Source organism: Tenrec ecaudatus, chromosome 1 (genome assembly GCF_050624435.1).
Source record: "Tenrec ecaudatus isolate mTenEca1 chromosome 1, mTenEca1.hap1, whole genome shotgun sequence".
Classification (NCBI taxonomy): domain Eukaryota; kingdom Metazoa; phylum Chordata; class Mammalia; order Afrosoricida; family Tenrecidae; genus Tenrec; species Tenrec ecaudatus.
In genome coordinates this window covers 26143514-26168333 of record NC_134530.1, presented here as the reverse complement: position 1 = coordinate 26168333, position 24820 = coordinate 26143514, and the positions used below count along the sequence as shown (strand labels likewise).

General features: G+C 56.9%; 3 protein-coding genes across 5 annotated transcripts in view; 2 read left to right on the top strand and 1 right to left on the bottom strand.

Moving 5' to 3' along the window:
* On the top strand, window positions 1-5376 carry PEX10 (peroxisomal biogenesis factor 10). Of its 2 annotated transcripts, XM_075550231.1 has the most exons (6): window positions 1-171; window positions 1409-1489; window positions 1929-2311; window positions 2689-2867; window positions 2931-3066; window positions 3861-5376. In XM_075550231.1, exons 1-6 carry the CDS (start codon window positions 57-59, stop codon window positions 3927-3929), a joined length of 963 nt encoding a protein of 320 aa, XP_075406346.1. In that variant the 5' UTR covers window positions 1-56; the 3' UTR covers window positions 3930-5376. The 2 variants fall into 2 exon arrangements, with proteins under 2 accessions (XP_075406346.1, XP_075406336.1); XM_075550221.1 differs by having other exon boundaries at window positions 2689-3066.
* On the bottom strand, window positions 5323-20241 carry RER1 (retention in endoplasmic reticulum sorting receptor 1). Of its 2 annotated transcripts, none has more exons than XM_075550252.1 (7): window positions 20223-20241; window positions 13960-14047; window positions 12607-12711; window positions 10959-11058; window positions 9143-9221; window positions 7576-7711; window positions 5323-6289 (listed from the first exon to the last, which is right to left on the bottom strand). In XM_075550252.1, exons 2-7 carry the CDS (start codon window positions 14038-14040, stop codon window positions 6200-6202), a joined length of 591 nt encoding a protein of 196 aa, XP_075406367.1. In that variant the 5' UTR covers window positions 14041-14047; window positions 20223-20241; the 3' UTR covers window positions 5323-6199. The 2 variants fall into 2 exon arrangements, with proteins under 2 accessions (XP_075406367.1, XP_075406358.1); XM_075550243.1 differs by lacking the exon at window positions 20223-20241 and adding an exon at window positions 19408-19567.
* A 3343-nt stretch (window positions 20242-23584) lies between these two features.
* The window catches only part of MORN1 (MORN repeat containing 1), a 75682-nt gene continuing 74446 nt past the window's right edge, over window positions 23585-24820 (top strand). The window contains exons 1-2 of the mRNA XM_075558131.1: window positions 23585-23594; window positions 24703-24774. Of these exons, the coding sequence (XP_075414246.1) occupies window positions 23585-23594; window positions 24703-24774 (82 nt within the window). The remainder of the gene's footprint in view (window positions 23595-24702; window positions 24775-24820) is intronic.

Below are 24820 nucleotides of genomic sequence, written 5' to 3'. Positions count from 1 at the left end.
GCCCCGTAGGGGGCGTGTCCGCCGTGGCTGCAGCGGCTGGACTGCGAACCGGAGACATGGCTGCAGCCGCCGCCGCCAGCCCCCCGGAGATTATTCGCGCCGCGCAAAAAGACGACTATTACCGAGGCGGGCTGCGGAGCGCAGCCGGCAGCGCCTTGCACAGCCTGGCAGGTGAGGGCGGGCGGGCGACTGCGCTCCGACACTTCCCGCCCCCCCTCACACCCCCACCCGCCTCGTGGCCGGTCAGGTCTTCCAGACTGTCCCTCGCGCGCAGGTTCCCGCCCTGGCCTCGGGAGTGGGATCGTTTATCTGAGAGCCCCACTGTTGTCCTGGAGGCGCCGTTGCCGGGTGGTGGCATGGCTGTCACGCTCGTCGTTGTCACCCCGTGTTGGTGCCAGTAGCGTGGGGAACGGCACTTCGGTGTGGCCGGCCGGTCACTTTGCCCACCCGCGAGCCCAGGCTCAACTCCCCAGGGTCTGCTTGCCATGAAGTGCGCGCGGGAAGTGCCCAGGCTAGTGACAGATGAAGGCCACCAGACTGGCCCAGCACAGCGTTCCCGTTCCCGGAGCCTCAGCCTTGGAGCATGAAGGGGCCGCTGGTCAAAGGGTGCTGGCAGCAGGAAGTCACGGAAGGGGTTAGGCAGGTTTCAGGGACAGCCAAGCTCCTGTCGGGAGCGACTCAAGCCAGGCTGGGCCCATTAAGCGGGTAGCCGCCAGCAGATTTTCAGTGGGAGACTGACGTCACCAGAACAATTGGAAAAAATGCATGTTTGACAAACACTTGAGTGCCAGGCGTTGTTCCCGGTGCCTGATAAATGCACGCTCAGTCCTGAAAGCAACCCCACACGGTGGGCGCCATCCCTTCCCTTCTCACCAGTTGTCACCGAGGCAACCCCAACTCAGGGTGACCGGGGTGTGTCCCAGAAGGTCTGTGCGCCACAGGGTCTTCCGTGGCTGTAACTTTCCCAGTCAGGTCACCAGGCGTTGCTTGCTTCAGAGGTGCCTCTGGGGAGCCTCAGATCTACCCCCACCCCCACCCCCCTTCAGTTGGCCATCATCTGCTTAGCCCTTTGTAGCACCCATGGGGGAAACATTCTGGAGAGCTCATGTAACTCGTTTGAAGTCGTAGAGCCTGGACATAGGAGGGCTGGGGTTGAACCCGAGACTGGTGGGGATGGGTGGAGGGCTGGGCTGCCTTTCCATTACGGCTGCGGGTGGGGAGATGCTCAGAAGACCCAGGTCTGATGAGGAAACTAAGGCAGGTGTAGGCCAGCCAGAGGGGAGTGTGGCTCTGGGTATATCTCAGAGCCTGGGGAGGGCTCGGCCTGGCAGCTGTGGTTGGTACGGGGAGTGGGGAGGTGTTGTCTTGCCCCTCTCCCTGACGGGACCTTTGTCTGGATCCCTCACAGGTGCCAAGAAGTGGTTGGAGTGGAGGAAAGAAATCGAGCTGCTCTCCGACCTAGCCTACTTCAGCCTCACCACACTGGCAGGTATGGTGCCCGCAGGCCCTTGCGCTGAGGGACTCAGAGTGGGTGAGCAGAAGGGTGTGCTGGAGTAGCCGAGGCCTGGGGCTGAGACACACAGTTGTCCTGTAGGGGCCACATGCCCCCACTCAGCACTCACTATGGGCCCCCAGTGAGCCCTGACGTCGGGGCAGCCACCAATGGAGAGGCTTGAGAGGACCAGCAAGGCGGGGCTAGTGGCTGAAAGAGGGGCTTGGAGGGTACAGAGACGGCAGAGGTGGCCGGGCTCAGAGGGCAGCTTTGTGGGAACCTGGCTGCTGCTCCTGGAGAAATGGGTGTTAGGGCCTAACAAACCCGAGGCGCAGTGACCACTGATCACGATGAGGCCAAAGGGGAGAGGCCACAACCACGTGGTCTGGGGGGTCGGGGGCAGAATGAGGCTGAGGCCTTCACCCCTCCCCTGCAGGCTACCAGACCCTGGGCGAGGAGTACGTGGGCCTAGTCCAGGTGGACCCATCCCGGCGCCAGGTGCCCTCATGGCTCCGCCGCAGCCTGCTGGTCACGCTGCACACGGTCCTGCCCTACGTACTGGACAAGGCGCTGCTCCACCTGGAGCATGAGCTGCAAGCCAATGGTAGCGGAGGCTCGGTGGCGCGCGGTCGCTCCAGCATGAGGCTCTGGCTGCACCGGCGTGCCAGCCACCTGAGCGAGCAGCAGCGGAGGACACTCCTGCAGGGGCTGCACATCTGTTCACGTGGCCTCACCTACCTACGGCGGCTGCACATCGCCTGCTTCTACATCAGCGGGGCCTTCTACCACCTCGCCAAGAGGCTCACCCACGTCACTTACGTAAGTGCAGCCAGGCTACCTGCGGCTGAGACACATGGTTTGGCTTGTCTCAGTGGGGCTGGCTGGGGCCCAGACCTCTGCTTGGGAAACAGCGGCCTGTGGTTACCATTTGTAAAAGACAGGAAGCCCAGTGTCCGAGCCCTGCCCGGTGGAGTGGCCACTATCCTGTGAGGGACACTGTGCCTTGGGGCAGTCCTGGGCCGTCCTCTTGGAGAGCAGGGTCCGCCCTGTCGAGCTGCTCCCAGGCCCTGGAGAAGAGCTGTCTGGGAGGCGCTGGCACCAGCGTGGGTTAGGTCGTCGTTGGGGACAGGGAGATAGAGGCTGCAGACAGGCAGCCCCGCCCTCCGGGGTCCTGACAAACCATCTACCTTGCCCAGCTTCGCACCCACCACCTGCCACCCGGAGAGGAGCTCAAGGCCCGCGCCCCCTACCAGCTACTGGGGGCCGTCTCACTGATGCACCTGGCGCTCTCTATTGGGGTCCAGCTGTACAGCTTCAAGCAGAGGCAGCGGGCAAGGAAGGAGTGGAGGCTGCACCGGCACCTGTCCTACCGCAGGTACGCAGTGGGCGGGGCCGAGCTGGCCAAGGAAGGGCGCTCATCTCCGATCTGCACCCCCAGGAGCCATGCGGAGGAGCGAGCTGGCCCCAGACACGCTCTGTGCACACTGTGCTTGCAGGAGCGCCGGCACAGCACAGCCACGCCCTGCGGGCACCTCTTCTGCTGGGAGTGCATCACCGAGTGGAGTAACACCAAGGTGGGCATGGTGGGTGTGGTGCAGCAGGCCCCTAGACGCCACCTCTGGATGCCCACTGAGTGGGGGACAGGACTGGGCACCCCTTGGGGTTGGCTGAAATCAAACTGCTGAAAAGCTGGGACAGTGGTCCCTCCCCCGCAGACAAGTGTGAGAGTCTGGAGAGTCACACACCATCCCTTACCACCTGTGTCCCCTTAGGGCCCTGCCCCCCCACACCCAGGGGGCTCAGGCACCTCACCTGCTTCAAGGGGCGACACCTTGCTATGATGATGCAGGCAGAGGTCACCACATGTGCGCTCTGGAAGGACCCCTGGTGCTTCTGAGAGTCTCGCTGTCTGAGCAGTCCTGGGCATCTGCCGTATGGCTGCGGCAGACCGGCACAAGCAGGACAATGTCGTCCTCCCAGTTGGACTTGGTACAATCACTGTCAGGCCCAGTGAGAACCTGGAGCTCTCAGCTGTGATGCAGCAAGCCCATCTGGGGTCTTTGGGCCATGTTGGCTCTCAGAACTCCCTACTGTCCAAGTTGACCATCCCCAGCAGGCAGGGCCTGTCCTCCACGACAGCTGCCTGGGGCCAGCATGTGTCCTCACCTGGAGGAGGCGGTGATAGAAGAGAGGTTGGTCCTCACACCCATAGCCCATCACCCTGCCCTAGGCTGAAATGGAAGGAAGCAAGCACCCACACAAGCAGTGGACCAGAGCTGAGAGACGGGTTCCTCAGGTTGGCATGAACCCAACTGGGTATGGTGAGGACGGGATGCCGTTAAGACTAGCTGTGGCCTTTCTCCTACAGACGGAGTGCCCCCTCTGCAGGGAGAAGTTCCTGCCCCAGAAGCTGGTCTACCTGCGGCACTACCGGTAGTCCCAGGCTCTGCACGGCCAGCTGGGAGCACTCTGCACCAGCCGTCCTCAGAGCCCGCCGCAGAGCCTGGACTCCAATAGAGACAGCCACGCTGCAGACTGGCACCTACAAAGTTTCTTCAGGCTTCGCACAGGCTTGGATAGTTTTAGGTTTGCTTTTTTTCCTCAAAAGTTCATTAGCAGGAACTTAGCCAGAGCTGGAGCGTAGTCCCTTTGTTGGATGAGTGGGCTTCGGCTGTGGCTGTACACACAGGAGCCAGTGCCTCCTCCAGACTGTGTGGGTAGGTGGGCAAAGCTCTAAGTGGGGCTCCATCGGCAGCCAGGCCTGTGCCTGCGCCTGACAGGAACTAACCTCGGGGCTCCTATTTGGGCTGGCATTGTCAACTAGAGGGAAGTGGGGCAGGGGGGTCCTATCTGGGGCCGGCAGCTTGAAGGGGAGGGGAGTTTTCACGCCAACGCACCACACTCAGCTGCCTCGGGATGCGCAGAAGACTGAGGAGAGGTTGCCATGCGAACCAGTGCTCAGGAGAGGCCCTGGGGAGCCGGCAGCACTTTCCTAGCAGGCTCCGTGGCAGGCGGGTGGGCGGGCCAGCACCTGTCCACCCCACTACACACTTGTTTACTCTGTTGTACCTACTGGTCTTCTAAGTGTTCCGTTTGTGCCTGTGGTGGGGCTGCACTAGGAAACGTGGCACGGTGTTATGGTCAGGTGAGCTGGAGGTTTTGGACCCAGCTAGTGCAGTCCCGCCCCAGCAGTGCTGCTCCATACAATGGGCCTGCCTCCAGCCGGGAGCCAGCCTCAGACGAAGGCCTCCATCAGCCAGCCCTGGTTTCTAATGGGGCAGGACCCAGCTGTCAGGCCTAGAACAATACCCATGCTCCTCAGTTTGTAAGGCCAGCGTGCCCGAGACAGGCCACTGCTAACTGCCTCTGCACGAGCAGCATTCAATGGGGCACGAGGCAGCAGCCCAGGGCCCTGGGGCAGGACCAGGCCAGTCGCTGAGGCCACTCTGACAGCCCGTGTGCTCTCCCACATTGGAGGCCCAAGCAGTTCCTAGCATGGTCGTGAGTGAAGTGCTTCTACTCTTCTGGAGGAAAAGACGCCCTTGCGTAAGGATCATGGCACCTACAGGCTGGTTTCCAGTGAGCTCAGCAGGAAGTCTCACAGGGGTCAGGGGTCGAGTGCCCTGGAGACGCAGAGGAGCTGCAGGCTGGTCCAGGAAGAGCCAGCGCTAGCAGCCAGCATCTCAAGTGACAGGCGGAAGGAAGGGGGTGGCTGGCAACCCAGTCTGCAGCCAGGGAGACTCGGATTCCCACGGCTGTCTGGCAGTGCGGAGAGGGAGCTTCCCCCCTCCCCCCACACCGGGCTGTTTCAGAGACAGACTAACACAGGAAAGGGGACACTGGCTTTAATAAAGTTGGATTAAAAAGTCACTTAGTAAAAGGTTTTAAGCGCTTGTTTGCTTTTTTTATCACATGAAAAAGTTGACATGCAGGTCCGAGTTCTGGCTCCCACCCCTGTAGAAAACCCACAGAACCCACGTGACTTTCCCGGTTTTGTCGGTTCCTTAAAGGGGCTGCTGTTGTGGGAAAACAAATTTAAATTAATCCAAAACACAAAAACAACTCTTTACATATTAAAGAAATATGTCAAAATAATCTCAAACGATTAAAATATAGTATCTATATTTGTCACTCAGGCGCTCAGAAGCCCTCCAGGTCAGAACAGGCTGAGTCATCATGTCGGAGGCCCATGGGACACGTGGTGAGGCGGGGCTGGGAAGCCGGCAGGAAACCCAGGTACTGGGAGTCCTCCGTTACTGGCGAGGCTCCTCCAGACAGGCGACATCAGATGAGGCCACCCTCCTGCGGAGTCTGGCGTGGCCCGGGTGTCCTGGAGAGCGCGGCTTCTTCACACTGGCTGCGCCGTCCTGGAGCTCCCAGCCTTGCAGGGTGACCAGAACTTCATGAGGCTGCCGCTCCCCCCAGCCGCCTGCCCCCCCTCCCCGCCCCTTCCACGGTCCCGCCCCGGGCTTCTAGGGCTCACGCAGCTTCAGAGCACTTGAATGGCACTGAGAGATACATCGATGCAGTCTGGTTTAAATGCCACTTTCTTCCAGAACCTGATTGAGCTGATACAAATAATTGAAGCTCCTTTTTAGAAAGAAAATTCGACTTCCTCATAATCAACTACTTTATGTGAAGAAAAAAGGCATTGTTACAATGGCTCAAACCGTTCTTGAGAGATGGGTTATGGAGTCAGTCCGGCTTCTAACTAGCAAATGTCTTGCCCACGTCCTCCTTCCCCTTGTATTTCCTCTTGCCGTGGGTGAACGGGATGTACCGGTACTTGATCATGTGCTGGGAAGAGAAACACACACGCCAAGTCGTTTACAGGTGGCTCCCACACATCCGTTTCCCAAAACCTGACCTAGCGGAGGGACTCACTTCTCCCTAACAGGCAGATGGCAGAGGGCCCACACTGGCATCTCCACTGCGCACAGGCGCCAGGCCTAGCTCGTGTGCATATAGCCCAAGTGGGTAGGGGACAGGTGAGATGGCTCGGGGCCCTGACGGAGGGAGGGGAGGCAGGCACCTGAGGAAGCACGGCTGCACAGGCCCTGGTGGTGCACAACTCTGATGTGACAGCCTCAGAACTGGCAGCCCAGCAGCAGGGCCTCGGGTCTATAACCGTCCTGTGGGCACTGAACATCTGAAGACTGACCCGCATGACTAAAGCTTGACTCTTCAACTGCAAGGTAAGTGCACAGAGCTCTTCACCTGAACACCAGTGCGGGCTGAGTACTGGGAGCAAGCCCTGGGGTCCTCTCACCCCCACCCTAAGGCCCTCATAGACAACAACTGCACCCCTGCCTCAAAACACCCCAGGGGTCATGGATTCAATTGTGTTCCCTAGAAATCTGTCGACTTGGCTGGGCCACGGTTCTCAGAGAGATGATGTCGCCCTGTCCCACGACTGCCTTACAGGGACTAGGGTGGAGTAAGTACACCACCCTACTGGGGGCTTAGCCCTAAGGGATGGAAGGAGAATGCCCCTGGGGTGGGACCCAACACCACCTTTTATCTGACAAGACAAAAGGAGAGAGGCAAGGAGAGAATGGGAGTGGAACCTGGCTCCTGAAACCAAGGTCCCTGTGTTAAGAACCTGCGGGGAGGGGAGGGATTGATGCCAAGGCACATGGAGATTTCCTAGGGCAATCAGTCCACAGATGTTGCAAGAAGATAAGGAATTTCCCCCCAGAGCCACTAAGGTAAGGCTTCCCCTAAAGCTGGTGCCCTGAATTCAGACTGACAAGCACAGCCCCCCCCCCACCAGCTGTGGGAAGACATTTCTGTTCCAGCCATCCACGTGCATTCTCTCATTACAGCACTGCTGGATTAACTAAGATACCCCCCACCCTAAAACACTTCACAGGCTGACTGTGTCACCCATCCCCGTCCTGAAGTACTTCACAGACCATCACCTCCAATCCTAAGGCACCTCACAGTAAAGACCATCACCCCCCCTACCCCCCACACACACACCCCCTGAAGCACCCCCCAGACTGGAACTCGCCATCCTAATGCACCTTCCAGGCCGGCAACCCCTCTCTGCACACCGCACACAGACCCAGTGCCCTGGTTACCTTGATCTGCCTCTTCATGGTGATGCAGAAGAGCATGATAAAATACATCACCAGGATGGGCCAGAACACCGGCACGTTGAACGCCTCGAAGAATGTGCACACCATGGCGACCAGGATGCCCTTGGTGGCTGCGTGCCTGAGGAGAGGGGCAGGTTAGCGTGGCCATTCACCAGCTTCAGCCACAGCAAGCCAGCAGGTGGCTCTCGGAAAGACCCACTCCTAGAGGGGCTGCATAGGATGGGCTGGTGTGAGCCAGCCACGGAGCCCTCCCAGTGGCTCGAATGTGACCCAGAACCTGTGTCAGTCACGACAGTCCACAGACCAACTGCTGTTCTCTGAGGCTCCCCAGCTCCTCTGTCTCATATCTACGTCCACCACCTGCAGGAGCGCAGTGCAGAATTTGGAGAAAGTGGACGGGGGTGGGTGGGGGGGACTGGCTGTGGCCCAGACTCACACTGCAGCCCTGTCCGTCCATCCACCAGCTGCCACCACGGCTCCCCCTACTGCACCACCATCCTGCTGCCGTGGCCCTAAAGCAGCATCCCCTCACCCACGGCCAGTGACAAAGCCCAGGCTCTTCTTCCTCCAGAGCAAGGTAGGCTCCATTTCAGGCTGCCCTGCCCCGAGCCTCACGCTGAGCGTCTTCAGGACCCGCTTTCACTCCTCCCACCCCCTTCTAGCCACCAACCTGCTCTGGCACATCACACTCCTCCCACAAAGACCATGTAGCGCCCACCCAAACACAGAGCTGGCAGTGCGAACGTCAGGCTGAACCAGCATTATTCCATCCCCTAACCAAGGATGGGGGTTGTGGGCAGCACGGGGCGGACCAAGGGCGGACAGGTGGTCTGTGGTGTCCTTGGCCTGGACACACCGCGCGTCCTTTGCCACCTGCCACACGCACACGTCTTAGCTCCTACACCAGTGCCCGCGACACAAAGCAGCCCCTCCCGAGGCTTGCAGAAAGCAAGCGGCTCCCTGCTTGGGGCTTGGGCAGTGCAGCTGAGCCAGGAGAAACCTGCACCAGCCCACTGACCACAGGCATGGGGCTGTCCATTCAGCCGACTGAGCAGGCCGGGCTGCAGAGAGTGCAGAGAGGTCCAGCAAGGAGGGAGCATGGCAGTGGGTCCTCCTTCCCAGGGCCTGGATTTGAGGTCCCTGGTTACCCTCAGGAACCATGCTCGTTTGAGGTGCGCTTAGAACAGGAGTCAATGCCCAACAATGCCGGGGTCTCTCCCGGGGCACACCTGGCCCCGCCCAGCCTGAAACTTTGGACAGGCAGGGCCACACAGCTCCTACTCCACCGAGGCGGACTCACTGGCCAGCCCAACTCAGTCCCATCTGACCCACCAGTCGAGCACAAGCCCTGCTCCAATCCCCGTAAGGATTCAAACAAACTCACAGCGGCCCTCTAGGGCAGGGTAGCACTGCCTCTGTGAGTTTCCGAGACTGTAACTCCCGACAGGAGTAGAAATCCCATGGATTTCCCATGCAGCAGCTGGGGGCTTAGCTGCCCCTCTCGGAAACATTCCACCGCCAGAGCTCCACCCCCTTAATTTGAACTCACCAAAATTTGAACTCTGGCAGCCTCCGGATGAAGGGTCGGAACTCCTCATTCTGCTTGGTTGGCAAGGAAGGGCCATCATCTGAAAGGCAGCCCAGGTCTGAGCTGAAGCCCTCCCCACGCTCTCGTCCCCTTGGCCTACAATCTTTCCAGACGGGGGCCGGGTGTGTGGAGAGGCAGCCTACTATCCAGAAGGTAGGCTGGGCTTGCTAGGCAACTGACCAGTCGGTTCCCTGCTTTAGAAGTGCCGCATTAAAATCTTGTGTAAGGGAACTAGACACTAAATGACTGCCTAAGAAAACTCATGGCCCACGCCAGCTGTCCTGTGAAGGAGCACAAAAGAGAGGAAGGAATGGACCTTTCTGGAAGGTGCACAGCAGGGGGCCGCAGGCTCTCCTTTCACCTGGGGCAGGTGCACTTTCCCCACCAGCAGACAAAAGGGGTCTCGGCCATTTCTTCTTCTCCCAGTGGCCGTAGTCAGTGAGAGTGCTTCACTGCGTGTCCTGGACGACTCTCATTAGACAATCTGGGACAGACCTCACAGTCTGTCATCTCAAAGAAACGCCCGTAGTGCACATCCTTTTTCCCTCCATGTGGGGACGTCCACCAGGTGACTGACTGGTGGACCTTAAGTCACGTGGGTCCACATGCAGGGGACTTGCTGCAAGTAAGGAGCATGGGAGCATGAACAGTGGGACAGGCCGACAGGGAGGCACGCCCGGGGCAGAAGGGAGCCCGGGACCCCTAGGACAGAAGCACGGGGGAACCTCCCGGACTCAGACAGAGAAGCTGAGCTGACACAGGAGGTCACGAGACAGCAGCAGCAGAGACCAGACGTCTTGGTGGGTAGCCAGCCCACGGCGCCAGAAAGCTGAGGGGCTTGCTGGCCAAGTGGTGCCCCTCCAGACACTGGCAGGGCTAGGCTTGCCAGGCTCAGGTAGCAGGTCAAGTGGGGTCTCTGGGCACTTGCTAGAGAGCTGAAGGGCTGTGCTAACACTTGCTGGAGGTGGGCAGGGGCCAAGGGGCCAAGGGAGAGGCCTGCCTGTAGGCACAGTTATGACAATGCTGCCCCAATGGCAAAGCTGTCGCCAGGTCATGAGCCATTATTTCCCTCGTGCACCTCCAACAGTGAGCCAGTGGCTGGTGCTGAATCGCTGAACCCAGGAGAGTGCCAGGGTCAGAACCTGTGGAAAGGCCGAGCGCGAAGGCAGGCCTGACCTCTACGATCAGCCGTGGGCTGCTGACAGGGAGTCTCCTTTCCCTTGGGAGTTAGAGGAGGTCAGTCAGAGACCAGCCTGTGTGACTCCCTGACAAGAGGATTTCCTGGTGAGGCAGCAGACAAACTGCACCAAGGACTCCTCGACCTTGCTGGGGCACCACCCCCACTGGCCAGGTACCAAGAGCAAAGGAGCCTCAGGGACAGGGGCAGGTGCAGGGTAGTCAGCTCAGCACCTCAGAGCCATCGAGTTGCTAAGAACCCTGGGCAGGTGAGACAGCGGCCTTATGGGTGGGGTCAAGCCCCCCACTGACATGCTGCCACCCAGGAGGGAGGGTGGGGCACAGGCTCTGGGGCCCAACTCTTGCTCTGACATGTGAACCAGGGCAAGTTACTAACTGCCGTGAGCCTCATGCGTGTATGGTGCTCAGAGCCTGGCCTGGCATACTGCTAAAAATCAGGCTACCCTACAACCCCATTTCTCCTCACCACCACTCACTGTTTAAGTGCAACTTAAATGCTGCGTGGGGGGGGGGGTGTGGGGAATGGAGCCTGTGATGCACACACCACCACCACCACCACCACCCACAGCCTCCCCTTTACCTGAATCTTCCATTAGGGAGGGGTCCACTTTTGGAGACAGAAAAGCTATGAAAAGGTTTAGGTGGTAGATTCCCAAGGCATAGGTTACGATGTACCAGCCCTGAAAGAGAAGGGTGCGCAGATCAGCAGGGACACCCCCCTCGCCCCAACGCGCTCGCATGCAAGCTAGGACCCGATGCTTTGCTCTCATTGGACTTGGAAGCAGACCCACGGACTTGTGGAGAGTGGGCGACAATGCAGGTGACTGAGGACAATGGGCTTCCATAATGGCAGGCTAGTCCCAGGGTTTCGGGTCAGGACAGGAAGATGGGAAGGCACCAGACTGAGCAGAGGGGGCCCCAGAAAAGGAGTTTCTTCAAAACAGCACTGGGTTCCAGTATGGGAAAGCTCAGCACGCCCAAGGGGTTCTGATGTGCACGGGGGCTTGGAGCCCACCCTGGCACACACCCCACAGCACAATAATGTTACGTGTCTGAAGCATTACCACATACCCGGTGCTGAGGCTGGCACTCTCTCCCACACGACCGCATGACCAAAGACGCCCAGCCAGGGCCACACGCTCAGCGCAGTAGAAATGCAGACCAGGTGAATCAGGAAGCCGTCCCCAGTGAGGACTCTAACGGGCTGAAGGCACAGCTTCCCCAGACATCCCGGGCGGCCACCCTGACAGCGGGCATCCAAACACAGCCCACGCTCGGCCACTGGCTTCGTTTAAAGCAGTGGTTCTCAACCTTCCTAATGCCGCGACCCTTCAATACAGTTCCTCATGTGATGGTGACCCCCCTGACCATAAAATTATTTCCATTGCTACTTCATAAGTGTCATTTTGCTACTGTCATGAATCGGGCAATTCGACCCCCAAAGGGGTGGCGACCCACAGGTTGAGAACCGCTGGTTTAAAGGCGCCGAGTTGACCCAGCAGAAACCAGGGCTGCGTGATGCGCTCTGAAACCTCAGCTCTGGCCGCTGCCACTTTCCGCCTTCACCAGTCTAAGTCTGACAGTCGAAGACGAGGTGCGGAAAAGGAAGTCATTGCCCGTTGGTCTATCTTCATGGTGCAGTTCGGTTCAGAGCAGAGTAAGGTGATCCTGTGCCGAACCCCACCAAATCAGGGTTTCTGGGCCATTCTGTTAGAGAATGGAGGAGTGCCCATTTAAACTCAGTGCTCCTGGCATCTGCTGACTGGCATTCCATCAGCAAATCGGAGAGCACCCCATAGTCAAACTATATCCCAAGAGGCCACTGGACCATGACTCTGGAAAAAAGAACTTCCCACAGCCCAGCACTCAACAGCACCACCTGTTGGGCTGCAGGTAGTCCCCCAGCCCTGGGGAGGAAGAAGGGGGTCTCTTTGAAAGGAGAGCGCATCCCAACTCAAAGAACCCAACCACCTCCCAGGACATCATAAAAAAGAAGACATCAAGACCTCTAAGACCTGAGGGAATGACAGCCTTCAAGGTGTGCTCTTAGAAACCAGGTGGCCCTGTCAGTATTCCCAGCCAGGAAACCGTCTCACAGACACACAGGAGAGCCTGAGGTGGTATCCTGTCCCAAGGGGCGCAACTGAGAAAGTGCCCTGTGTCTGCCCTGGAGATGCAGCACCTCCCCAGCTCACCAAGGACACGTCCCCACCCTTTGCCACACATACCTGCAACAGGTAAACTCTGATCATGTAGACGAAGCTCAGCCCCAGCGTCACGACCCATCGCACCGCTGTGTAAGGGGTAGACTTGTCCAGCCAGGACTGGTAGATCTGGTGACACAAGTTCACATAGTTACACACTGTAGCTCTGCACTTTGTCACACTGTGTCCTGTACAAGCCATGCGGCCAGTGGAAACCCTCTCTTCTCACCCCTTTGCTTTCTACTTCAAGAAGAACTAACCAAAACAGCCAGACATCACATTGTCTGTAAGTGTCCACGTACACACACACACACACACACACACACACACAGTCTGTTCATTCGTTCATCCATCCACCCATTCTCTAACACCAGGCAGCTAACACAATTAATCAGCATGGATGTACAGTAACTCCTGGGACCGGCCAATCTCTTGCCCACCGACGAAGGTGAGAAAGCAGTCCATCACGGAGGGGCCGCAGCAGTAGCCGCAAGGGCAGACTTGGGGAAAAGCACAGGGCGCCTTACAGGGACCTTTCAAGCCCCTCACCCCTTGGCCTGGTCCACAGCACTGGGGTGACCTCAGGCTCTGCTGACAGTCCTTGCAGCCCAGACCTCGGTGCCTGGGGCCACCGGAGCAGCTGTGTGTGTGCTGAGGGAGCTCAGCCCAGGGAGGTGTGGGTGCGATCATGAACATGTCAGCCATCCGCGCTCGCCACCCCACTTCAACGGCTGTCACCAGTTTCCCACATGCCACTTGAATGAAGAATCAGTGTTTTCAGTTCTGCACCCCAGCAGCACCAGACTCTCCCTGGGGCTGAAAGCCAGAGCAGCCGTGGGGCAGGGCCCCCTTAGGGCCCTTTTGGAGGCAGGCTCCATGTCCGCATTTGACAGACAACAGACACCAGATGCCGCCTCTGAGCCTTCCAGAGGGGTGTTTGTGGAAAATGGGGTGGAGAACCAGCTGGCAAGAGCAGCGCATGGGGCCAGGCCTCCTGGAACACCCCAATCCCCACCCCAGGGACACCCGTGTGATCGACACAGGATGGGGTGGATGGGAAGAGGCGGGGCGGTAGCACCTGGGTCTGCCACGCCTGCGACTAGTCCCACCTTTCTGTTCTCTGAGGCCGTGAAAAACAAAACCCAGAAGACTGTGTGCGTGGCATAGGTCACAGCAGCCCCCAAAGCCTGCAGTGCTGTCCCACCTGGGCCCTACGGCCGGCCAGTCCAAGCATGCACCCGCAGACCCTCCCCTGCTGGCAGGAGAGTTCTCTCCTGAGGGTACATGCCCATCAGCCAGCAGAGAGGTGAGGCTGTCACCAGTGCAGCTCCTTCTCTAAAGAGATGCGGTCACCTCAGGCCCTGTTGGCACACCCACCTGTCCAAGTCTTGTGAAAAACCTGTACACCACAGAAGGCTTCCCATGGACGGAATCGCCAGCACTGTCCCCTTCGGACATTCTGTAACTGTGGAAACACAACACACTGCTTGCTCAATGAAGGTGCTCGCTGGGGCTTGGTGCACAAGAGGCGCAGGGCCGGGCCAGCATTCCAGTCCCTCAATGACACCTGGGCTCCCACCCTATGGCCTGGAGCTGGGCCTGCCAAGGTTGGGATGATGGTCTCCTGAAGGTGGAGTCCCATGGACACCTGGCTGTCCACACCTTAGCTGGTCAGTTCTCACAAGCCCTCATGGACTCGTGGCCCATTCAGACTTCACACACACAGCCCCCTGCCTTCCCTGCCCTGGGGCCCCTGCTGTGGCTCCCAAGCACATCCGACTCAGCCCATGGGGACAACATGCCCACCCCACCTCAGCGCCACTCCCCTCCCCACCCTAATAATCCAAGCTGAGAACTACAAATCAGCATACGTGTCAAATGCAGCTCCCCACAGGAACACCTGTGGCACCAGAGAAGCCACCACACAGGTGCTGTGTGGGCTTCCAACTCTGCCTCTATTTGGCACGACACGCATCCACACCCAGCTGCCCTCACACCAAGTCCAAACTCCCAGATGTGGCGACAGGCTGCCACCCTGACCCAGCTCCCAGCCTTGTCTGTCCCACAGAGCACTGTGGGCATCGCTTCTCCCCTAGTGCAGTATAAGGGCTCACACCCTCAGGGGTCAGATAGTAGTTTCTGGGGGGCCTGTCCCCCAATGCATGTCCTGGTTTGCATGCTAGCCCTTCTCCCTGCCATCTGGCAGCCCCCGGGAGCTGGAGAGTCCCTATCACAGCTAGGCTCAGGCCCAACATCTGCCAAACTCTAAACCATTTTCTAAACTGGTTACTTCTTTAAGAAGGTGTGGGTTAATGAAAAATAACCAGTAGCGGTGCATATGGGAGCTGGAGGCACAGGGAATCCAGGGTGGACGATACCTTCAGGACCAGGGGTGTGAGGGGCGAGGCTGGGAGAGTGGAGGGTGAGTGGGTTGGAAAGGGGGAACTGATTACAAGGATCTACATGTGACCTCCTCCCTGGGAAATGGACAGCAGAAAAGGGGGGAAGGGAGACTCCGGATAGGGCAAGATATGACAAAATAACGATGTATAAATTACCAAGGGCTCATGAGGGAGGGGGGAGCGGGGAGGGAGGGGAAAAAAGATGACCTGATGCACCTGATGCAGAGGGCCTAAGTGGAGAGCAAATGCTTTGAGAGTGATTAGGGCAAAGAATGTACGGATGTGCTTTATACAATTGATGTATGTATATGTGTGGATTGTGATAAGAGTTGTATGAGCCTCTAATAAAATGTAAAAAAAAAGAAGAAAATGATTAGGGCAAAGAATGTACAGATGTTCTTTCACAGTTGATGTATACATGGATTGTGATAAGCGTTGTATGAGCCCCTAATAAAATGTTTTTTTTTAAAAAAAGAAGATACAAGCTGTCAGGTGCAACCAGCTGTAATTGGAATATATATTGACTCGGGTCAGTTTAGCAAAGAATATCAACTTACAAAGTGCTATGATGGAGATGTGATAACTGAAGATCAGTGTTAAGATGTCTGCCACTTTCAGAAGATTTGTCTTCAAAAGTTAATATGAATTTTAAATTGCCGCAACAATTTCATGTCAACATGAGCTATCTCTTCAGTATTAAAAATAAATTTATTATAAATTAAAAAGAAAAATAACCAGTAGCTGCTGAGCTGACCCTGACTTGCGGCAACACCCCCCTGCAGGTGTTGGACAGAACTGCAGCCCACAGGGCTTTCAGCGGCAAGTTTTCTAAAGTAATCGCCAGACCTTTCTTCCAAGGTGTTTCTGGTGGACTTTAACCTGAACCATTACTGCACACATGAACTATGTGCTCCACCCAGGCACTCCAAGCAAGCCAAGTGGTCTGTTCCACGGGTTCACTTAGCCCTGCCCATTAACAGAACAACTTCACAAGGAAACTCAGTGGTCTAGTGATCTGTGGCCCAGTTCCAATCAGTTTCTGTTTCTCTTCCAACAAGTGCCTTTGAGTCTGTAAGGAGTGAAGACGAGCAAACCCAGGTGCCAGGGTCAGCTCCCAGTCGCACTTCATTTCCAAAGAACCCAGAGAGGTGGGCACAGCAAAGCCTGCTTCAGAGGAGGAGCGGGTTTTCATGGCCTGAGCACCTGCCCTGCCCAGCCCTGGGCAACCTCTGTTGGGCACGTGTGGGTACCGCCCGAGCAGGCTGGGGTGCTGGGGAAAGGCATCTTGCCACTCCTACTTTAAGGCTGAAGTACTGACATGCGGAGAAGCCCCCAATGTGTCAGCAGTCTCCCCCAGAAAAACAGTGGCTCCCCAGGGTGCTGGCTGCGACTGCAGGCCAGTGAATGGGAAAACTCTAGCTTCCAATACGGTATGAAGTTCCCTCGTGCTGCCTGGTGGAGGAGCCCTGGTGGCACAGTGGGGTAGGCATTGGGCGGCTAACTGCAAGGTCATCGGTTCAAATTCACCCACCACTCTGCAGGAGAAAGATGAGGCTGCCTGCTTCCACAAAGGCTGACAGCCTTGGAAAACCCAAGATGCGCCCTGAGTCCAACCAAGGGCACTGGCTTTGGTTCGGTGCTCTGACGGCCGAGACCTCCGTTTGACCCTCGGGCCTCAGTTCCCTATCTGCAGAGTGATGCGAGTTACTACACACTGGCCCCTCAAGCTCACATGTCCAGAGCAGCCTTGAGGCTGTTCTTAGGATCCCCGTTCACAGCTGAGGACACAGAGGTTCACAAGGGTCGAGCTTCCTGGCCCCTCCACCTGTGCGGTAGGGCTGGCACATCTTCCTGCCCCCAGTCAGCTCTGGGACACCAGTCGGGTCACCTGAATAGGCTTTCTTCTGCTAGGTTAGCACAGAGCCTCTGAGCAAACACCTCCGCACACCATCCCATGACAGCCTGACACTCCACTTCCTGGACACATCAGAGCTGGCAGAGCAAAGTGCCAGGAATCCCAGCAGAGGAAGTTTTTTTTTTTAATCGCCCTTTGCTCTCCTGAGGGCTGTGACTTCACTCAACATCTGAGCTACCTACGGTGCCCTGCTGTGCAGGGCAGTTTTCACCCCACTGGGGAGGGGTCCTGTACAGAAGAGGCTACTTACAACCGGCAAGCGATTCTGGCCAAAGGCAGCCAGCAGAAGCACTCCAGCAATCTGTCAGCCTCCACCTCCTTTCAAGCTTTCTGGAGTTTTACTTCCTTCTAACTCCAAGCATGCTTGCTAACCAAAGTGTTGACATTAAACACTTTTTGTGAACTGATGCAAAACTCAAGACAAAAATACAGGGCCAGCCCTTCAGAGCGTGCCCTTGAAGCACCACAGCCTCCCATTTCTGTGCCGGAGGGCCACATGGAAAGCCCACCACCCTCGCACACTCCCACACCAGCCTGGAGCTGTGGCGCTCCGGCTGGAGGAACTCGCCTCTTGGGGCACAGACTACGAACACAGGAGCTTTGGAATTTGAGAAGTTTTGGGACTGAGAAGCTAGAAGTGGTCTGCCACTTTCTAGCGCATGACCTAGACAAGCCACTTGACCATCACCTCATATTCTACCCTGTATGTAGGGCACCAGCGCCTTCGCTGAGGGGTCCCAAGAGGACTGGCTGGGCTAGGCCAGGCTAAGCATTCAACACCCAGGCCGGCACAGGAAGCTGCAACAGCAGGCGGGCCAGCCTCCAGCTGCTCTCAAACATGTCCAACTTGTTCCAGATCAGGGATCGGGGCTGACCCTCACAGCTGTTCTGCCTGTGAGCCTCTCCTCTCTGCCCAGTGCAAAGGCACCCCTTCAAGGAGGGCCTACAGACCCACCACCGTCTCTGACGTCACACCCCCTTGGCTTAATTTAGTTCAACAACGCTGACAATTTTGCTAGTACAGTTCTCTAGTCCCTCCTACTAGAATTAAAGGAGCCCTCACACATGCCTTTGTGGTAACTCGATGGCCGCGTTCCACAAGGCAGCAGTTCAAAACCACCAGCCACTCTGCAGAGAGGAAATGAGGCTTTCTAATCCCGTTAAGAGTTACAATCTCAGAAACCCACAGTGGCAGTTCTACCCCATCCTATAGGGTGCCACGAATCAAAATCGACCCGATGGCAGAGTCTAATTACTAGCTTTCTTGGGAATTAGAATGCAGGTTCCTAAAGTAGAGATCTGTGTGGTTCACAGGTGGGTCCTTCTGCCCAGAAGTGCCTGCCAGATAGCAAACAGGCAGGAAGTTGGCAGTTTAATTGCCTCATGGTTGGGAATAAAAGTACACACGCCTGAGATTCTGGCAATCTGGTGCTTGTCCGTCTTCCCAGGATCCACTGCTTCCTTCACCCTTTCTCGACCAGCGGTAACAGGGCTGGGTGCATCACCTCAGAGCATGAAGCCCAAAGCCTTCCACCGCGGCACTGGAGGGGCCCCTCCCAAGTCATGTACCTTCCTAAGTCGGGGTGCTGCCCCCTGACCTGGAACACCCTCCAGATCTTATCTAAGCCTTCCCCCGCATTCCAGCCCCTCCCTCCTCCAGGAGGTGACCTGAGCTGCAGCCACTTCCCACGGGATGGGGGCTGTTACAGCGCTGTGCCTAGCGCCTCAACAGGCTCCAAGCGATTGTTTCCATTATTCATTCATGCGAGGTAGCCGGTCTTACACAACGCTAGGGAGCAAACTTAAAGATAAATCACTTCAGGAAAACTTCCGAGACTCGTATCCCCTCTCCGAAGTGAGGTTCCCGGAAAGGGGCTCACTGAAGGGTGGCAACAAAGTTGAAGGCAGCCCGCCCACAGCAGGTGTATCACTGTATCTGCGTGGCCACAGATGGGTAAAAAGTCGGGAGAATGTATTCTTTTATTACCTTAACCTGGAATGCTACCTCAGTACGGAACCACTGAACTAATAATTCGCCATCGGCCCGTTCGGCATTTCCACCATGACGCTTTAATGCTGGAATCCTACATTCCAACTCTGACCATCAACAAGGTTACCGAGGCGGGGAGAAGAGATATCCCTAACAAATCGATCGCCATTCTCCCAACATGAGGGTGGGCAACCGACAACTTCCCCCGGGGATGCCCCTGCCAGCGAGGAAGAGGAAGGAGAAGTTGCCAGAGTGGGCGGGCGGGTGACCCCCATCCCGGACCGCCCGCGGCCACCAGCAGCGCGGGCCGGAGGGGGCGTGGCCACCGCGGCGCCCCCAGGTCTCCGACAGCGCGGGGTGGCGGGGTTCTCAAACCTCCCGGGCCCCGGGCCTCCCCGCAGGCAGCCGGTCGCGGCCTTGACAGCCCGGAAGGAGGCGGCGCCGGCCCGGCCGGTCACACGCCGCCACGCAGCCCGCCGGGGCAGGCCGGCCCGTCCCGCCCCGGCCCCGCCAGGCACCTCGCAGCGCAGCCGCGGCCGAGCCACGGTTTCCGTCAGGGCCACGGGAAGGAGGACGGGGCAGGCGGCGCGCCGCGCTTCGCTCGGCTTTGGACGCTGCAAGCCAGCACTTCCGCTCCGTCCGCCGCGGCGCCGCCTCCGGGCCTGCAAGATGGCCGCGGGGCGGGGCCTAGAGCTCCAACCATTTCCGCTTCCGGTGCGGACTGCAAGGCCGTTGGGGGGCGGCCACTTAGAGGAAGCCACCAGGCGCCGGAAATGCTCCGCGTCGCACAGGCGCAGTTGCTCTCGCCGGTTCCCGGTCGGGCAAACTCCACTCCAGAGATTGCTATTTGCCCAAAGACTGGCCCTTGCGACTACGCCCCTTCGCGACCAGTGAGCCAATGGGAGAGGGCCTTGCTGGTTGTTAAGGCAAACGTCTAGTGGCAAGATGGCAGACGCCGGCCCTGAGGCCCCAATCCCGGTCACGCCGCGCCGGAACAAGCTGGGGCGTCCGCCGCGGGACGGTAACGACCGCAGGGCCTGTGGGCGATGGGAGGTCGAACTGCCCTGCGTCCCTACCAGGCCTCCACCCTGAAACTCGAAAGAAGAGGATCTCAAGCGATCGATGCACCCCACCACCCCCAAAATTTCATTTTAGAAAGTCCCAAGTCCTAGAGGCGACTGCTCCTAGGACTCCCGGCTCGGATTCATCCTTATGGCCGTCTGTCTTATCCGAACCTCTACTCGCACCCACCTCGGCCTCCCCCTCCCTGAAGGAGCCCTTGCCACCCCAGCTCCCCCCCCACCCCACCCCACACACACCCCGCACGCCCTACCCCAGTCCTTCTGTCTCCACCGGACCTTTGCCTGGAAGGGACTCAACTCACGCGGCCTTACGGACTGCCTGGGTGTACTCTTATCCCCAGGCTGGGGTGGGCAAGCGCTCCAGGCACACAATGTATGAGAGCCAGCTGGATCCTCGGAGATAAGGGTTTCCACGCCCGATGGTTGCCAGGAACCAGTCCAGAAGTAGGATGAGCTAGGACAGGCACCAACCTGACGCTGGGTAGAAATGCTTTTGAAAGCGCGTCAATAGGAACTGCATCAAATGAAAAAAGCAGAGCTGGCATGCTTATGTCCATTCAGCTAGACCCTGACCTGTACCTGTGGCTGTCTCAGGAGCCTGTGGTGACCCCTTGCCCTCACCCAGACCCCAGGTTGTGCCTTGAAAACAGGGCTGCTGGCAGGGGAGAGCTGACGGTCCTAGCAATGGACTTGTGCCGCAAGTCATTCAAACGGGCAGCAAAGGAAGAGAGGGTTGGGGTGAATAGAACGACCACAGGCTGGAGGAGGTTTGGAACCAAGGAGCATACCTGGACCTCCAGGTCGTCCAGTCCCAGTTCTCATGGGTACTCTGGGGATACACCTGGCACACTGGTTCTCAACCTGTGGGTCGCGACCGGGGGGGGGGGGGGGGCAAATGACCCTTTCACAGAGGTCGCCTGATTCATAACAGTAGCAAAATTACAGTTGTAAAGTAGCAACAAAAATAATTTTATGGTTGGGGGGTCACCACAACAGGAGGAACTATTAAAGGGTTGCAGCATTGGGAAGGTTGAGAATCACTGGGCTAGAGCAAAAAACGGTCACGGTCCAACAAGGCCTCAAAGGGCAAGACCTGTAATCGTGTGTGTGTGTGTGTGTGTGTGTGTGTGTGTGTGTGTGTGTGTGTGTACAAGTGATACTCAGTTACACATTTAAGAGAACACCCTTTGTTGGAAGCAGAATACTCCTCCAGTAACTCACATGGTCAGGAGAAACGCTTAGCTTCCACCTGGGAAGCTCGAGGCCGCTCGCTCAGCAGATGCTGTCTGCACACCTGCGCCTTCCAGGCCACGGGGAAGTGTTTAAGAGGCTTGCAGACTGGCAATTCAGGATGGGGAGACCAGGGAAGCAGCTTGACAAGCCACCCCCGATACCAACCCCTGCCAGTGTGGTCTGAAACCCAACCCTGGCCATTCCCCCTCTGGAAACCTTCAGTGGCCGCCTGTCACTCAAAATCTTCACTCGTACCCAACAAGGGCCTGCCCCAGTTTCTTACCACTGGCTCCTGGGTCTCTCTCTCTCTCTCTCTCTCTCTCTCTCTCTCTCTCTCTCTCTCTCTCTCTCTCTCTCTCTCTCTCTCTCTCTCTCTCTCTCTCTCTCTCTCATGCTGCTCCTACTCCCAGGACTCCCTCCTCCACCTTCACCTGGCTAACCTTCCTCCTCCCTGGCTCATGGTTGTATCAGGTGTTAGTGACTCTTCCAATCCTGAGATGGCATTCTTGTAGGACAGATTCTCGGAGTATTGGCTGAACATACAGTTGAATGAGTGTGATAAAGTTATATGACAGGGCATAACCTTGATTCATACTCTGTCTGGTCTTAAGCCATGCAGTAGCCCCTGTTCTGCTGAGACAGCCGCCTCGTGGTCTCCATACAGGTTCTGTGTCAGCACAGTAAGTGCTCTAGGATTCCCACTCCTCACAGCACTGCTCATCATTGGCTGTGGTACCACCTGTCAAACATCTGCACCGTCAATAAAACACAGTTGCCCTTTGAAATCTCCCATTCTGCTCTTTCACTTCATTATTTCTTCTGGTTCCTTTGGCTTCTTTATGTTTTAAGAGCAAGGTTCAAAGACTTGGCTGACGTTTATTTTGGACTTTTCTCTCTTTCCTGTCCTTTTAATAACCTTTTGCTTTTTTTAATGCATGATGTCTTTAATGTTAACCCATGACGCATCTGGTCTTAAGTGGTTCAGATCTGTTCTTGAAATGGTCTCCGAACTCAGATGGACTATAGTGAGGACTGTCCTTTGGTGCTCATGGGCTTGTTTTAATTCTCTTCAACTTGAACTTGCGTGTGAGCAATGAATACGCAGCTCTGCAGCAGACTGGCACTGGTTCAGACAGATCTTTCCCCACAGATGGGGTTGACTTGATTCCTGTATATTTTCCACTTGATGAGGTCCACATAGACAGTCACCATTTGTGATTGAAAGGAGGTACTTGGCCTTGAAATGACTTTCAATGACTTGAAAGAAGTCATTGGTCTTGTAAAATTCTGTCATTCGATCCCTATAGTCTTTCAAGGCCATATTTTCCAACTAGTGAATGTGGTTTCCAATATTCACCGTCTAGTCACCAGTAATTGCCAGTGCTTCTTGCTTGCATGTGTGATCACATTCCTACTGCAGACGTTAATAAAGATGTTCAATTCATCTTTAGCATGAGTGGTTTGCGCATACGTCTGATTAATAGTCATATTAACTGGTCTTCCTTGTAGGTGTATGAAATTCAACAGCATCGTACTTCAGATTAGATCTTGAGGTGTGTGTTGCTGTGCTCCGGGAAGCGTTTCCACTGGCATTTCTAATACCAGTAGAGTCATCTCTGACGGACAAGTTTTAGCAGAGTCTACAGACTAGTAATCAGAGAAGCTGGGTGTGGAAAAATGCAGCATCAGGACTGGAGAAAAGCTTATTAACAACCTGCAATATGCAGCTGACACCACCTTGCTGGAAGTGAGGCGGACGTGAAGCCCTGGCTGATGCAGAACAAGGACTGCAGCCTCCAGTGTGGACGACAGCTCAGTGTAGAAAACCACAGTCCTCACAGCCAGACCAACAGGCAGCATCGGGACGAACAGGAAGGATTGAAGTTGTCAAGGATTCATCTTGCTTGGATGGAGCCACAATCAATGTCCATGGGAGCTGCAGTCCAGATCAAATGGTGCATTGCATCGGGTAATTGGACCTCTTTTTAAAGCGTTGAAAGCAAGGATGCTGCTTTGAGGACGAAGGTGCGCCTGACCCAAGCCATGTTAATCCAAAGTGCCTCATGTGCACTGGCTAGTTGGACACTGAACAAGGGAGCCCAGAGAAAAATCATCCTATTTGAACTACGGGGTTGGCCAGGAATATTACAAGTACCACGGACCGCCAAAAGATAACCCTATCTGTCTCAGAAGCCGTACAGCCAGAATTCTCCTTGGAGGCATGGGTGGCGGCACTTCCTCTGACGTACCGTAGACATGTTTGGAGAGACCACTCTGGAGGAAGGACATCATGCTTGGTAAAATTGAGGAGCAGCTTTTTGCAAAAAGAGGAAGACCCCGGACGAGATGGGTTGGCACGTAGCTGCAGCAGGGGCTCAACATGAACAATTGTAAGGACGGTGCAGGGCCCGGGGCGAGTCGCTCATTGAACACAGATCCCCGGTGGGTGGAAGAACCCCCGGTCTGACTGCTTCGGAAGAGACGGAGCTGCGAAAACCTTCTGGGTAGCTCGGTGGCTCTAGGAACAGGCGCGCTCTGTCCACTCTGGGGAAGGTCTCCTGGCGAGCTCCCGAGGCCCCAGACTCACCCCTCTCCACTTGCTGTCCTGCTGGGCCTGCTCATTTTGTCTCTCAAAAGTCCTTGACTTCAGACCCCTCCACGCCCCACACCCGATGCTCCATTTACACATCAAAAGCCAGGCCACCTCATATCCACAGGAAGGGGGTTAGCATCCAACCTGCATTTTAAAATTACGCTGCCATTGAGCCGGTCCCATCCCATAGCGACCCTACCGGACCAGGCAGAACTTGCGCATGGGGTTTCCAAGGCGACAGTCTTCCTGGGGAGGATCCCTGGCCGCACAGTGGTCGTGCGTCCAGCTGTGAATCCTCAAGGTCACCGGTTGGAAACTGCCAGTGACTCCCCGGGAGAAAGATGGGGTGAACCGTCTCGGACACCCACAAAGGCAGTGCTACCCTGTCCTGTCAGGTCTCGGTGGGTTGGCATCAACCCCATAGCAATGCGTTTGGTTTTCCAGGATCTTCAGGGAAGCAAGCTGCCACGTCATCCACCCACACAGCAGTTGGGGGGGGGGGGGCAGGGGGGTGTTGGAAATGCTGACCTTACCTTTGACAGCCAAGCACTTAACCCCTGTGCCACCAGGGCTCCTTACAGGAAGTCACCCTCAATCCCTGATGGGCTCCATCCGTGTGTGCGGCATGACTGAGACCAGGGATGCAAGAAGGTGCAGGACACGGGACACCCCCTGGAGCCCCAGACCCAGCCTTGGGGCAGCTGGTGCAGACAGGGAGAGTTATGGGCAGCCAAGGCCACAGGCACCATTAAGGGTCCCCTGGGAGCTGCCTGCTTTCCCTTTGGTGCTGCCTCTAGGGGCCCCCAGAGAGACCCACCCACTCCCATGTGCCCCATGATATTGCCTCATGGTATCACCCCATCAGCCTTCCACACGCTCACAGGGCACCCCTCCTCCCCACTCAGGTCACGGTGTCTACGTCCACACCAACTCTTTCTTTCGATACGAAGGGGACTGGAAAGGAGGGAGACAGCATGGTAAGGAACACCCACCCCCCAACCCCCACCCCCGTGCTCGGCCTTC